The 15,850-nt window shown below is 40.3% G+C and overlaps 1 protein-coding gene across 1 annotated transcript; it reads right to left on the reverse strand.

The window, feature by feature from the left end:
• Positions 1 to 12,007: 12,007 nt before the first annotated feature.
• On the reverse strand, positions 12,008 to 15,766 carry rpl7 (ribosomal protein L7). The gene is made up of 7 exons (XM_083901294.1): positions 15,746 to 15,766; positions 15,144 to 15,243; positions 14,886 to 15,052; positions 14,184 to 14,321; positions 13,223 to 13,332; positions 12,442 to 12,658; positions 12,008 to 12,138 (listed from the first exon to the last, which is right to left on the reverse strand). Exons 1-6 carry the CDS (start codon positions 15,757 to 15,759, stop codon positions 12,450 to 12,452), a joined length of 738 nt encoding a protein of 245 aa, XP_083757420.1. The 5' UTR covers positions 15,760 to 15,766; the 3' UTR covers positions 12,008 to 12,138; positions 12,442 to 12,449.
• Positions 15,767 to 15,850: the final 84 nt, after the last annotated feature.

The following is a 15,850-nucleotide window of genomic DNA, read 5'->3' on the forward strand; positions in this document are numbered from 1 at the left end:
AGTCTGTCCATTTCCTACTGCTTTATCCTGCACTTGAGGGTCACAGGGAGGCTAGAGTCGATCCCAGATGACATAGGGTGAAAGGCGGGGTACACTCAGGACAGATCACCAGTCCGTCGCAAGGCCAAGATACAGAGAAAAACTCTTAAATTCACACATATGGTCAGTTGAGAGTGTTCAATCAACCTAATCCACAATCTGCATGCTTTTGGGCTGGTGGAGGACTCTGTAGTACGTGGTGGAGAACCCATGCACACACAGGGAGAACATGCAAACTCCACACAGAAAGGCCCTCAGTCAAACTGGGATCTGACCCGGGGGGATCCTCTTGCTGTGAGGCAACAGCTGTGATGAATACACAAGCATGTGAATTATAGGCAAGCTATGTAAAGATTTTGCAGGGCAGCAACAAAAGGTATTTGTCACTGTTTGCTCAAGGAGCCGGAACGTCTGCAGAAACAAACTTCCACTGTTTTTGAGCAGCTACTCCTCCGTCTCATGGGGCAGAAATGAGGCCTCTGCAGGGAGCATCAGTGCAGAATGAGACCTAGACACACCAGATATTCATAATAATCTGGATACTTTGCCTCCGCTGTGGAGAAAAACAAGCTTGCCCGAGAGCAGTGGGGGGTCTCTGTGGGTCCTTTGATTCCTCTTCTTGCTGTGGAGCAGGCAGGTCAAGCGACAGTAATAGCTTTCATCTCCACTGTAATAATCGGCAGCTGCATCGCCAAGGAGCATGTGTTTGAATGAGTGTACATTAAAGTTGGATGATGCCTAAAGCAGGTTGACCTCGGGGCTCAAGCGACAACAGTGTTATGGTCATTTTGAGGCGACAAATAAGGTAATGTGGGGTAATAAGTGACTACGTGATTTCTCTTTGAGATGCCTGTGTTTTAAATGGTGGTTTTGTAAGTGTAATTGCTTAAAGCTGCAGTGCGTAACTTACTATATTTAATTTAATAGGATTATGTTAAGTCACAAGGAAAGGATGCGGCTAACGATTGTGGCACATTCAAAAATAAATCACAAGGACTGTATGTTGGCGAGTTAGACAGGACTTTTAAAGTGAAATAATGGTTTTCTCCATTCACGCTGACCACAAGCATAGAAATTGACCACGATTCACTTTTTTTTTATAATTGTCCCATCACTGGTCCGGTCTTAGTGAACAGAAACGATTAACATTATCTCTTTGCTGCATTCCTCATCTGGAATCAGACTCTGCCAAGCAATACTATCAGACCTGACTGAGGGAGCGAAGGGAAAGAAGCGTTTATCCCATCAAACTGCTGAACGACCAGGTTTTTTTGAGCACTTGTGAACCTTTATGTGGGCATTTGTTTATGTTTTTAGTCATACTCCATTCTGTTTTACAGCCATCCTGCTTTACTACAGCAAGTTTTGGGGGTTTAATTATGGAACTAACTCAGTGATGAAGTGAAACTGTAAAACTCTTTTGGGGTTTAAATAAAGTTAGAAATGTAAAATAATTACAGCTTACAGTGTGAATTGACAATGCAGTACTGCAATGTTTTATGTGCTACATTTATGATTTACTAGGTTTTTCCTTATATTGCATAGGATAGGCAAAAATAGTCCACATGCTATTCATTCATGTTGTTGACATAAAATAAATCACTTCCTGTGTGCAATCTTAAGACAAGCATACAGAATCAGTGCTGAATCTACAGATCAACTGATCTGATTTGTCCACTGATGCAAGATTCATATCAGTTTGCAGTTGGAAGTGCACATCAAAGCATATGTGTTTTACACCTGACAGGCCCCTGAACCTGGACCTCCTGCTCGTGCTCTGCACTTGTCAAAGGCGATGAGCTTCCCCACAAAAACACACCCTGCTTGGAGTTTTCCTGTCTCTACCTTCACGTACACTGGAAAAAAAAAAAAGCAGATGAAGTCCATGTTAATGTGTTATGAGACACCGTCTGTTTATCTTCAATCTCTGTCACAGACACAGAATTCATGACGGCTGCGTACACGCACGCACCGATTAGTCTGACAAATACAAGAGCAAAGACATCGGAGTACACAAGAATGACTAATCAGATTTAGTAAAACATGAAAGCGAGCATTCCTCGACTTCTTGCACTGGGTGTTAAGAAGACCCAGAGTGAATTCTTAGCTTCATCTCGCCTCTAAGGGGAATGCAAACGGTGGTTGTCCCCATGGTAACACCTGAACTAGGTTGCTATAGTTTCAAAACATTTGTTGACAAATGCTAGAATTAATCCTGTTTTGTGCTATAAAGGTGCGTCGATTATGTCACCTCTCTGTTTGTTTCACCTATAGGTGAACATTTGTTACTCTGTGTGTATAGACACAGAAATGCCTTGCACAAAAAAAGTTTGACATTCACTAATGGCCGGGTAAATCTATTCCACACGGTTCAGTTCATTTTAACTGCGGGTCATTTCTTAACTGCAACTTTAACCTGGAGACTTCACTTTAATGTCATAATAAAAAAATGTTTTAAAGGAGACCTGAACCTAAAAATAACATGACCTTGGAAATATTTAATCTTTGATTAGTCAGTCTAATGAGGCAAAGTGTTTCCTCCCGATGAGTGCACCCAATTTCTGTCTCATGAATGAAGCCTTTGTCCGCTATCCTTTCAATTTATAGCTCATCCGTCTTCCACTTCCTTCCTCTCCGCTCGTACACCTGTACATTTAAGTGAGGCGTTGCATACGAGTGCGCGCGTAATCTGAGTTTCAGGTCTTTGTACTTGCATTAGTCCACGTGGTGGACATCTGATAATGTCCCAACAGTCTTTTTTATCTTATTTCTTGTGAATGATGTACCCGGCTACAACAAAAGCACAGCAGGATGCATGAGTCATTATTTTAAAGTGCTGAGAAGGTGGATGTTTGTCTTGCCTTGTGTCATTAGATCACTTTTTTCCGGCGGAGGTTCATCTGGGAGACTGCTCAACTGAATCCAGGAAAATGCTTTTCCTTCAAGATTACGTACAATTTACAGTACATGTGAACATGCATGTGGCCGTACCTGCTCTGTACTTGAAGAATTGCCATTATAAGCCCTAATGGGGCTTTTTCTCTTCACATCACAGAATGTATTATGATGAGCCATCGAGTACATCCCACTAATGATGTTCCATTCATTACAAGTCATTACTGCTTGATGGTTTAAGGATGATACACTTCCTCAGGACCACGGCAGCAGAAAGAACTGATGATGGCCTGGCAACAGCTCTGCACGCTGGCTGACCTTGGAGTGGTGCCAATGTAATGACAATACACATAGACATATTTCCTTTGCCCAAAACTGACATCATCATTGATAATCGTCCCCTCATCAGTCACCTATCTCGGCATTCAGTTCCATATGTATGTAAATCGCTGTGGATATATAAGCAGCAGATGAAGTACGATGTGGGGGAGCGGGACTGGGACTGACCTCTGCCTCTGGAAGAGATGAAACTTCAGGTAATGATAATGACTTGCAGCGTGTGGTGCATCTATCACTTTGAATTTCATAAATCATATTAGAAAAATGCCAGAGAGCAGCAAAGGTTAGTCCCTCTGGACTTGTGAGTGTATATGCGCATTGCTCTGCCAAGTGTATAAATATAAAATGCAAAAAGCTGAGGCGGGACTGACGCCGATAATAATTTTCACAGAACCTCTCAGCCATGTATTGACCTGCATTGTTGGCGAATAAGTAACATTTTCCCCATGACTGACAATAACAGGCAGCTTTGACAGGGACTGAAAAAGAAGGAAAAAAAGAACACCTGGCAGCTATAAAAACGTGTCCGCAAACAATCTTACAAGATAAAAAATTATCTTGGTGTTTTTTATCACCTTGAGATTGTGGACAAGCAAAGAAACCTGTTTTTTTTGTTGCACTGTAAGCTCCGTTGCCATAGATCCGTCATAGTTTGGGACTATTCTGTGTTTATATGATGGCAAAAACAAAGATTTGACCCGAGTGCCCTCACTTGAATACACAGACACAAAGATTACCATTGGACCGGGAGTTTCTATTGACACACACAGCCTTTATGCTTTGTTGCTGATCGTTGTGTAACTATATTTTAGGATCTTTTAACTTTTTAGACCATAAACATATATCACAAGAGCTGAAGAAGAACCAGTCAAGAGGTCTTTTATGTTCATTTCTCTGCAAATACAAAATAATGACAGTAATGACTTGACACAAGCAATGATTTTGCTTTTAAGTCAAAGAAGAAGCAAGATTTGCAGGGGAATTCATTAATTGTCCCCGTGTTTTGTTGTCTTTATCTTGCTGCTCTTAACCTACTGCCCACATTGGGACTAATAAAGTTGTTGGTACTAAATTAAGTAGCAGTTCATATCCAGTGAGCTTTTCTTAGCACAAGGACTTGGAACAAAGGGGATGTTAAATCCACCGACAAACATCAAAATCAGGCAGTTCTAACAATCAGTAATAAACATCTGACATGTTTATTGTGCTCATTGTGTCTTTGGCAATGTATGTTCATAAAAAAAACAATATATCAACATGGAAATGCACGAATTCCCTGTATCCTGTGCTAGTTTCCTGTTTTTGTGCATTTTGGTGTTAACAAATGGAATATAATGTGCTAATAAGTGATCTGTAACAATACAGACGGGTAGGTATGACCAGCTCTCGATTTCCTTGTAGGTTTTTAGTCTTGGTGCCATGTTAAGAAGCTGCTGGTTGTAGCTTTAGGTCTGGACTTCTAAGCAGACACACAAGGGACCCGCTGATAAATGTGTCCGTCTTCTACATTTTTATGGAGCACCTTTATGTTTTATTTATTCCCATTTGGAGCCCACATTCCGGCGAGCATTGAATCAAGCGATCAACTTGATGAATGCAGGTTCACGCGAGGTTCCATTTTGAGCTTCCACTTTTGTTCTTAAATGCCAAAAACCGTGTCATTTCACTGTTATTGTTCCTCTGCTGATTTTTATATGGCCACTATAATCCTGCAGGACTGGCCCATTAATGTGGTTGGCATTCAATGTCAGACATCTCAGGGATTTGAATCATCTTCCAACAAAACTTTCTTCAAAATGTCCTTTTGTATTTTCACCAGGGGTTGTTTTCCTCCTCATCATAGACAAATTGAACGTACTATTAGAAGTTCAGACTCTTGTAAGTCTGCCTGGCAGTCATACAATTATAATAATAACAATTAAAGCTGCAAGCAGCACTGTGGGCGCCCTCGCAGCCACTGTGCTGCCAGCAGGTGGCACTACGCCCTTGACATCAATGTTTGTAACAGGTTCAGGGTTGGCCTCTTGTGTCACATATGAAGTTTCGAGCAGGTTAGTGAATGTATGGCATAATTACAGGGAACTTCCTGTTTCGCGGTGAATGGTCGAAATTTGCCAAAATTCCGATGGTTACCGTGTAAACGCCCTTTAGAATCTGCGAGAAGGTTTGATGTCAGTACAAATTGGATGTGTTTTTCATGTGGATATAATCATTGTGCTTAGGCGCGTTCATTTACGAAAACGTGCACATTGCCAAGATGGACGCCAAATTCCAAATGGTCCACTTCCTGTTGTTAAGACCATGGGCTCAGTAGACTTTTTTGTTTGTCTTGGGCTGTGACATGTTTCGACCAAGTTTTGTGAAATTTGATGCTACTTTGTACTACCAGGTTTCACCTTTTGGGGCACTACTGAGCCATTTTGCACCACCTACTCCCCTTATTGTGTCAAATACTTGCCAGTTCTGATTTGCATGCCAGGAATTCCAATAAGAATCACCATTGTGTATGGTCGGGCCTTAGGGTTCTGGAGTCTTACTTCTGATGTGGGAGTCGATCAGTTTCCTGTGTCTCGATCACGTACCTCTGGCACTGGCTTCACTCCAGCTGCCTTTTGTGAAATATGGATTTTACTTAATGATTCTCTCATTCGTTTTTAAACCTCTGTGTGCACTGGCACCAACTCACAGCTCCGATCTCCACATTCTACATCCAGACCCATCAAACCAGTTAGTCATTTTTTAATTTATTTTTCATCTCTTTGGTCAGCTGCTGGTTTTAAATTAACAATTCAAAAGGATTGAATTTAAATTAATAACTAGAGTGTCAGATTGTGCACTGGCACAGCAAAAACATCATCAGCATGAATTATTACGGTAATAAAATACTGAACTTTATACTCAGACCCAAGCTGGCTCATTCCCTCTCGGACTGACCCAAATATATTTAGGGTGATTTTTTTTATTTGATGCATTGGCAATGTTATAATTTGGCAGACAGGCTGCATTCTCTAATCCCTGTTGATGGAGTCAACTGGCACAATATCAAGTCAGGTGAAACAGTAACAAGTATTCTTCAGTATTGCACAAGTAAAAACAGATACCCCTACTTCTCCTGTTGCTTTTAACGAAACCCCCTATGATTATAATACTTGGATAACAAGTGGATGATTATGGTAGGAAAATTACTAAACACATTAATGTTGAATTACACATTTTTGCATCAACAGCTCAATCATCTCGAGAAACAATCTTAACAAAACTAATACTGTATTCTTAACGTGCTACTGTCCCAGATAACAGTTACATGGACTTGCAGTGAAAGGATAAACCACTTGTTGGCAGGCCTCAGTACAGCTCTTATTAAAGACCTCATTGTTGACAGTTTGTTCCAGGTCATTTTGTTTCAGCCCACATGAAAAGGAAGGTAAAAACCCTGCAAGAGTCTGAGTGTCCATTAAAGCGTGAACACAGTCCCTTCACTTAACGTGAATGAGGGAACGGCTCTGTGTTTCTAGGTCACTGTTCGTCCCTGTAACGGACACCTTAAGATTCACAGAGAGGGACGGAGGGATACAAACACGGCCTGTCGTTTTTTTTAAGAAATCACAATTTTACTCAATAAAGAGCTCAGGGATACACTTTTTTATGACATTTGTAATAAAATAGACATAAGAATGATAATATCTTGATATTTAACTTGAAAGACAGCCTGACTGTTTCCACTCTGTGTGAACTTAGAAACAGACTGCAGGATGTGGTCATCCTTCAAATGACATTGACGTGGATATCTTGACCGTTTCCTGCCATTCTCTACCAATGAGTGCTGGGCAAACATAAAGATGCTTGTCGTGGAGAGATAACGCAGCAGAGATAGGTCAAACAGCTGCAGCAGCGTCAACGTGAACATACAGTATTGAATTTTATTGAATTCTCTTTTATGTTTTGACTTAAATATTTATAGACAGCCTGCCAAATGAAATTTTACAGACTTGAATCAGCAGAGTGGTCAAAAGGTAAGCGGGGGTTTCTTTAAAAGCAATTTTTGAAATTTCACAATTATGTTAAAGAATGACTCTACTTATTTGCTTTATGAAGACTGAAGTCCAAACGTTGTCCTCCGTTTGTCCTATAGTGTTTGTACAGTTTGGAGATAACAGTGAATAATGGAGTTCTCATTTCTCTGTAAACAAAATGACAACTGCTCTGACTGCTGTCTTTGTCAAACACAATGGACAAGACTATTCACAGACATAAGCTGCCCTCTATACAGCAACAGAACAATGTGCTATGTGGGTAAGTACCACGTTCTGGGATACGGGGGCACACTTTTGTCTGTTTAGTAGATATGGAATGCACATCATGTTTCATTGCAGTTTTTAGGCATTTTGATTTCTGTGCTGGTCGATAGCGACTGAAAAAGACAATGTAAAGCTCCGCCTTGTTAGCCTTTGTTCAATAAAAGGTAGAAAACAACAGTCGTGATCTATAGAAGACAAAGTTATTGTGATATGAAAAATAAACTTGTTTAATTGTAGGAAGACGTTTTACAAGGCACAATAATAGCTTCGCTAAACCATTTAATATGTACATAGATGTCCCTCTTGCTTTACAAAGCGTATGGGTATACAACAGCAATCTGAAATTTTGTCGTAATGAGATCCAACCAAGACACCTGCAGAATACTGATGATACAGCAAGGCATATGGCAGTATTACATACCAGCCATTACAAGCCATTCAAAAGGTAAAATAAATGTGCAGATATGGAGAGGTAAGCTCCAGAGAGAGCCTCAATGCAGTTAATAAATAAGTTACACAATCTGCGGCCACTAAAAGAGAGAAGCTCCAGTCAGGAATCCCAAAATGTGAAGACCAGCCATGTTAAGCAAAAAACTAGTATCACCGAGGATAAACAGGCAGTAAAAAGGAGCCACTGAAACGAACAAGGTACCTTAAATGTCTTTTGTTCAGATGCCGTTGGCACAGATTCGATAGTTTTAATCCTTGACCAGTGTGACTGGGAAGAGGGTGATTGTCAGGATGGGGGTTTTCGAGGTTGCCTCCTTTTCCTCAGCTTTTCTTGTCTCACGGTCTCGGCCTCCAAGGAGGACAGCTCAGATATCCTGTGGATAAAAGAGCGAGACGCTCCAACCACTGGGTCTGGGTAAGACTGGCCTAAAGACAGTGGAGAAGAATTGAAAGGAAAATAGCAAATGTTAGGACGATATCTACAATCAAACATTACAATGATAAATATACTTCTGGAATTAAATGGCACTAAATGAGGAGCATTTTTCCATAATTATGTTGTACAGCGCTCTATGAAGAACTGATGCTTAAAATCCAATGAACTCTCCTGCGTCTCTTTCTCCACATCTCAATCTGTGAGTGGTATCGATTAAATAAAGAATATCAATAAGTGGTAAAATCTTGGAGAGTTCATTTTGCCTCATCACTGTGTGCGTCACCAACAAACCTCAGAATAGTACAATTACTGTAATGGAGAAAATCTGAGAGGATATGGCATCAATGAGGTGGTTGGAAAAGAAAAGTCTCAAGCTGACCAGAGCCAATAGTTGAAATAAGAACCCTGACTCCGGTGAATGACACTGAACACTTCCTTTCTTCTATCTGTGATGTGCCGTGGGCAACGAGTGACCCTGACTGACAATAATGAGGCCCTGGATCTGTGTGTTGTGTTTAAAGAGGGACAAATCTGTCAAAATGACATGTTAACAATCAGTAAATCAATGTCATAAACACATGGATACATCGGAGGCTAAACTCAAGATGAGATTCTGACTAAAGCAAATACCTGAATGTGAAAAACCTATTCACTATAAACTTTACAGTCAACGTAGTAAAAAATGACTCACTCTTTTGATTTTCTTTAACAGTCAATGGGTTGCAGGTTGGATAATTCACCTTAGGCCTGCAGAACAGACGGATGTTAGAGGAGTCATGGGTCTGAGGAATAATTGAAAGTATTGATTGATATGGTCTTATTGAGTTTGTAGGGACGGAAATAAATACCTGCTGAGCTTGTACTTTTCAACTGAGAGGTTGCATCTGCCGTTGAGGAATAAAGTGGAGGGAACGAGGACAGCTGGACCTGAGTTCAGTTCATATCTTTCAGGGTAGCTTGAAGACAGAATTGAGGAGATGACACACGTTCTGCTTTGCCATTAGTTCAATTCTAATCATATTTAGGGTTGAAAACATGTAGAAAGACATATGTGCGTTCTATGTGGGAGCAATTTCAGTTTGAATAATTCTCATCGAGATAAAATGTTCCCACAAATTGTCTGCATGACTAAAACTGAGCATAAAATGAATATAAATAATTGTACTCATTATTGTGCATTATCATATTTTAGCTGTCACATTCACACAGCTTGAATTCTTCAGTTTGTGACAGATAAATTATGCGTGTCAAAATATTAACCGCGCCTGGCTGCAGTTCACTTTGTTCATATTCATGCAACGCGAGACGTCATCAATGGAAGAGCGCTTCGGTATGATTAAGGCTATCTGTGCAGCTGTCTACAGAAATATGCTATGAAGAACACAGCGAACCACCGCAGGACTGAGTGACATGAATCCACCGGTTTTACCCCAGGGTGAACGGCTGCTCTCCGTGCCTGTGGGAAAGCTCCTTGGAGAGGCTGAAGGGATGGTGGTTGCCAGGTCTGTGCACACGGTAGTCTCTTGGCAGTGGAGGAATCACAGTAGCTCTGGTTCTCTTTAACGGTGCACCTCGAAACAATCATATTCAGAACTATAATAATCACCTTTAAAGGTCACTTTACACATTTGCAGGCACTAAAATGGGACCTGTGCTCATTATGTATGACAACATCACCACCTACTGGCTGTTAGGTTACAAGACGGTGAAAAAAGTAAAATCATATAAAACAATGCTTACATTTCTTATCAAAGAGAAAGTGCCTCCCACATGTGTCCTCTGGATCATTATTCTCTGATTCCAGCTTGCCATCTTCGCCCAAGTTAGGAGACCTACACATAGATAGGAGAAATTCAACATTCTTCATACTGTAGCAGACATTTTAAGGTCACAGAAGGGAAGGCACAGGTGTAACTAATCAAATCAATAATGGCTGAATTCCATTTAGCTTCCTCAGTTTCACGGTTCAGCTGTCACGCTAATGTAATCAATAACACCTGTGCTTTTCCTGAGAAAATGACATATGTGGTCAAAAATCATACAAGGGCCAAAAAAGTTTGATATAATCTCAAAATAAACGTTATTAATAGGTTATTTATTAATCAACTGCGGTACCATGGGGGATATTATCTATAACCGACTGCTTTTTGTGTTATTTATAACCACTCGACGATCAAAAACATGTTTTCTTCACACCCTGCTAGTGAGACAGCGACCCCTACCAAACTCCGAGGGCACAGCAGCACTGCACTACACTGAGACTTCATAAAAATGAACACAAACAAGCTGAAAAACATTATGAATGGATGAATACGGTACGGTTGTTATTAATATAACATTAAGCCTTTTATATAAAGCAAGTGACACATGACAAATAAAAAAAACACATTAAATTATCAAATACTGATGTAATAGCGATATTTTATGGCATAAATGCACTATAATTATTGTCACAACTTACCTTTCTATTAAATAGCTGCTAATCAGAGGTTTCCCGTCCCTGTAGTCTACAACACAGAGATAATTAGTGGTGCACATTTATTGGACATGTCTCGCTAAGCTAGCTCAGCTGAAGTAGCACATGATGGACACAAATGCTTACTCACCGTTTAAAGGCTGTATGGCAGGGTATTTCTTCCTAAAATGATTATTTTGAGCGAAAGCCGCTTGTCCTCTTCCTCCTGCTCCCATCATGAAGTTCCTGTATGTGGAGAATCCAGCAGCATCAAGGCCGCGTTGCTTCCTGCTGCTGTTCGAGCTCACTGCTGCCGTTAAAGCCTCGGTGTTCGGCACAGAGGAGTTAACGTGGTAAGTCATCATCATGGTGGCAGATGTCTCGTGAACATAGTCTACGTATGAAGCTGTATCACAACAAACTGGTCATGATGACTTGCTTCATCTCAGGAAGTGCACCGTTAAGCGGCGACCGCAGCTGGAAAACGCTGCCGTGCCACAGCGTAACCATGGAAACGGCGCATATATAAAATTGCCACCGGAGCTGGAGACGTTACTTTATGTTGACGAGCGGGCAAGGTTCCATTTAACATGACACTTAACCGGTGCTTTGTTACAGCCCCATTCTAGGGGCAAGTATTTTATTATTAAACAGAACCAACTACTGTCAGATACCCAAGTACTAAGACAAATGTTTTCATCAGGGAGTGAAAGACGATTTGTTTTCTCCTTTTATTAGTTTCTTTTTAGTATACTTTTGTTGGATATCTGAGTTTGATTTAACCACTTCCATAGGCCAGTGTGTAAAACTTACACATTTTCATTTGGCTGTAATCGAAGATACATCTACAAATTCTTTTTAATTACCTCAGAATGAGCATGTCATATTTATATCAGGAGCTTGTTCAGGTCCATAGGCTGCCATTATGGAACACCACATGTTCAAGTGTTTTAAAGCTTACTAAATATACACAGGTTTTTCAACACAATTTGAAAGGTGAGGGATGTTCAGCTGCCACGTGCAACTTCACCAATAAGTGCTCCTGAATTCTTCACTGTACCTTAAAATTAAGTACAGATTTATTGCTAAGAAATTGAATGACAAAGCCATGTCTAGATACTGAGTTTAAGACAAAAAGGTGGGGTTTAGAGAGAACACAGATTCAACAAATGCATCAAGATTTTTTTTTTCATCTTTTTATTGTACAAGTTGACTCCATTGAAAACCTGGGAGACAAAAAAAAAATTCAATTAGATACATTAAAATTACTGATAAACCAGATACTTAATCTATTACAGAATTTATCAACTGCCATATTGTTAAAACCTAATCTCATCTTTGATCAGATCTTGCAAAGACATACATCTATAGCAGGTGAATGAAAGTTTTTTGACTTGAGATGTGGTTTCAGACATTATTGGCTTATTTTCAGCAGGTTTTCACCATGGTCGATAAGACGGGGAAAAAAGATTATGCATCATTAACCACCTCAATGCCAATATGGAGACAAAAATGTTCATTAAACTCACCATTAACGTTAGTTCATCCTCCTTATCATTCTGTTGATCTGATCCTCCCTGTTTCCAGCGTCGCCTCCCTCCACAAAGTGTGTGGTCTTCTTGTTCATGCCACCACGGGGTGACGACAGCTTGAAGGGCCACAGGAAGTTGTTGGCGGACTTGAAGTTCTTTCCAACTGTGTAAACCTCGTGGATGAGATCCTCCATACAGATGATGCCAAATTTGCCTGCAGAAAAAATTTTTTTTCATTGTAATATCTGTACTAATGGAAAGTCAACTGAGATATGAAATGTGTACAGTTTGAGCAATTTAGACTTCCAGGTTAGATGGATGGTAGTAATTGTAAGCCAATATTCTAATTTAAGTGGGCCTTTTTAAAAACGAAACAATTTGAGTGCTTCAAGTCAGACAATCATGTGGTTTCAGACAAAACTGGCTTAGTTCAGTTTTTTTTCACCATAGTCGATAAGACGGGGAAAAAAGTGTGCATCATTTACCACATGCAGGTCTTTAAAACACTCAAACCAACTGTCAACAAATCACATTCCCTCTATAACATTAGCATCTCTGAAAATATCTTGGACATGCCTACATCTCTCCTTCTGAATACAATGTACATAAAGTGATTGATCCAGTCATACAACCACATGCCATATTGCTCAAGACCATGTACCATCTTACATTAAGCACAGATGTCATTACTGCATCTGTATTTCAGGAAAGATCTCCCCTCATATGAACCTAAATATTGTCCATTACATTTGTTCTTTATGCAAGTCAAGGCTCATACCAAGAGTCTTCTCCACAAGAGCATTGTCTGTGAGGGCAATGCGCTGTTTCCTCAGCCTGCCATGGCCACGTTTGTAGATGAGCTCCCGCACAGACTTCAGGTTGGGGTATCTGGAACAATGGTCGACAAACATGAAATTAGCTTGAATCAAGTTTGGCCAATGTAGTTTACATCCACATTTGCAACATCGTTCATGTAACATTACTCAACACAATTATGCAAGTTACTACATTCTAAACGGACTTTCAGATATTTAACTAATAGAACAACCATGTGCATACACGTATGCATATGATCCCTTTTAACAGCAGCCTATAATTTGTAAGAGCAAAACTCAACAGCACTAATCAAGGGTTGCAGGTATCTTCAGTCAGTAAAACTGAAACCAAAACATTCCTTAGTTTTTAAATGTCAGAGCAGAGAAATGTGCTATTCTGAGTGAACAGTTGCATATAGCCAATGGCTAACCACAGCTAATATGCCACTTTTCCCCAGCAGAGGGGAACGCCAATGGTGAATTACATGCCCTGGTCAAATGTTATCTGTAAATTAGGGGGGTGGGGGAATCAAGCAGCAACATACACCATTAAAAAGTGTTTGCAAAACATCTCCACTTAAGAGAACTGAGGCTATGGTCTTGTGCCCTTGTACCACAATAAAGAAATCCATACTGCAGTTTCTGTAATTTCTTCATGTCAGTAAAACTTCATGAGTTTTACTTCTTGATTAAAATGAGCATAAGTATGTCATAGAATGTGGTTTCAGACAAAACTGGCTTAGTTCAGTTTCTTTTCACCATAGTCGATAAGACGGGGAAAAAAGTGTGCATCATTTACCACATTCCAGACAGGCATACATCATCAATGTCAATATTAGACCGATCATTAAGAAACTGAAAATATTAAAAATGGACTCCAATTATAGTTAGCGCATTAGTGACAACATTATCAAACAGTCTTACCCCCAAGCAATGTAGGGCTCGGCAATCCTCAGCATGTTGATTGAAGCCTTGTTCAGCTTAACGAACACACCATTGAAGATCTGACGCAGACGGAGCAGTTGCAGAACTTTGCGGACCTTGGGGCTGACGCCATTAATACTGAAAAACAAGGACATTGTGATTAGCTCAGTTTCATAATCAGTTGGAAGCTTTTCAAATATCAGCATTATTTGTGGTTTCAGACTATAAATGGCTTATTTTATTTATGTTGTTTCGCCATAGTCGATAAGTCGGGGAAAGAGTGTACATCATTAACCACAAAATGTATTCAGATTCCTGTGTTAACATTAGAGCCGACAGCCTATAGTATCATGGACATTAGACATACAAAGCTGTGTGTATTTTTTTTTTATTTAAGTATTCACATTTTTGTTACTATGCAATAATGTTATGACAAATCACACAAAACAGCTGAATTAGCTTTGAAATTTGGGGTTCATATGGCCCAGGGAAAGAAAGTGGGCATCAGGACCAAACACACCTCAGTCTCAAAACTTGACTGTGAGAGGAGAGGAGTTTCAATCACTGATCAAACACCACGTTGTTTCTTGGATCATAAATATAAAGATGTTATAATCTCCATCACTAAGAGTTGTCCATCAATAACAATCTAACGACACTGTCATGTTGTGTCTAATCAAAAGGGACAAAACGTGTACTCACCCTCTGATCCTGATGACAAAAGCCAGTTTGGGCTCAGCTGGTACGTAGAAGTTTCCCACTTTGCGAGCAGTGCGGGACAGGCGGATTTCACGTCTGTACATCTGTCTGTACTCCTTGTGATACATCTCAGCCCTCTTGAAGATCAGTTTCCTGGTCGACTTCCTGGCCTATAAACACATCCTTCGTAAGTTATAGAACAAATCCCCACATAAAAACACGAGCTCTTTTAGCTGGAGATATCACCGGCCTATTAATTACCTTCTTCTCGGCCAGCATCTTCTTGATGCGAGCGGCCTTCATTGAGGCGAAGGCCTTTCGCCTTTTCAAAAGGCTCTCAGGGACCGCCGGAACCTTTTTTCTGCGAAACAAAAGCAAATTATCATGATTCCCCTGTATACACGCATGCAAAAACAACTTCCTAAACGCATGGAGCTCATTCACGTGACAAAAACGTCACATCACCGCCGCTTATTGCTGCTAGCATACTAGCCCTATCACCATCAGCCCATTCAGTTCTATGCTCAAATGTGTTACACTTCGCGCACAGAAAGTATTAAAAATGAAGAATAACAACTTAACAAATAGCTCACGGCACGTTCTCGTCACTAACTTGAAACCAAGGCACATTTGAAGAACAGCGGGCAAAGAGACAGCCATGTTGTTCCTCACTATGTAGCTACACGTAGCCGGCATGAAATAATTACTATACAAGAATAACCTCGAAATAACACAATCTTTAACAATATTGCTTCGATGGTGATGTCCATAAACTAAACTGTCTATATGAGAAGTAAAATTGACAAAGACAGTTGTTTTAGCAGCAGATGTGTTTAGATTTTAATACGGAACCAGACACTCACTCTGCGTCCGCCATCGCGTCCACCGAGAAAGAGAAATTTTCCTATGCGCATGTGCGCATTAAAGAATTTAGGACCCCTGCAGTCTGCCCTTCCAGCTGCCTGATT

The sequence above is a fragment of the Microchirus variegatus genome (genome assembly GCF_963457635.1).
Source record: "Microchirus variegatus genome assembly, chromosome: 15".
Taxonomy (NCBI): domain Eukaryota; kingdom Metazoa; phylum Chordata; class Actinopteri; order Pleuronectiformes; family Soleidae; genus Microchirus; species Microchirus variegatus.

Excerpts from the sequence above, each read along its gene's own strand:
- rpl7 (XM_083901294.1), bottom strand. Across the intron at positions 14,322-14,885 it reads TTTGTCATCAGGATCAGAGG|TATTAATGGCGTCAGCCCCA; the intron begins GTGAGTACACGT and ends CTTGTTTTTCAG. Across the intron at positions 12,659-13,222 it reads TCTTGTGGAGAAGACTCTTG|GCAAATTTGGCATCATCTGT; the intron begins GTATGAGCCTTG and ends TTTTTTCTGCAG.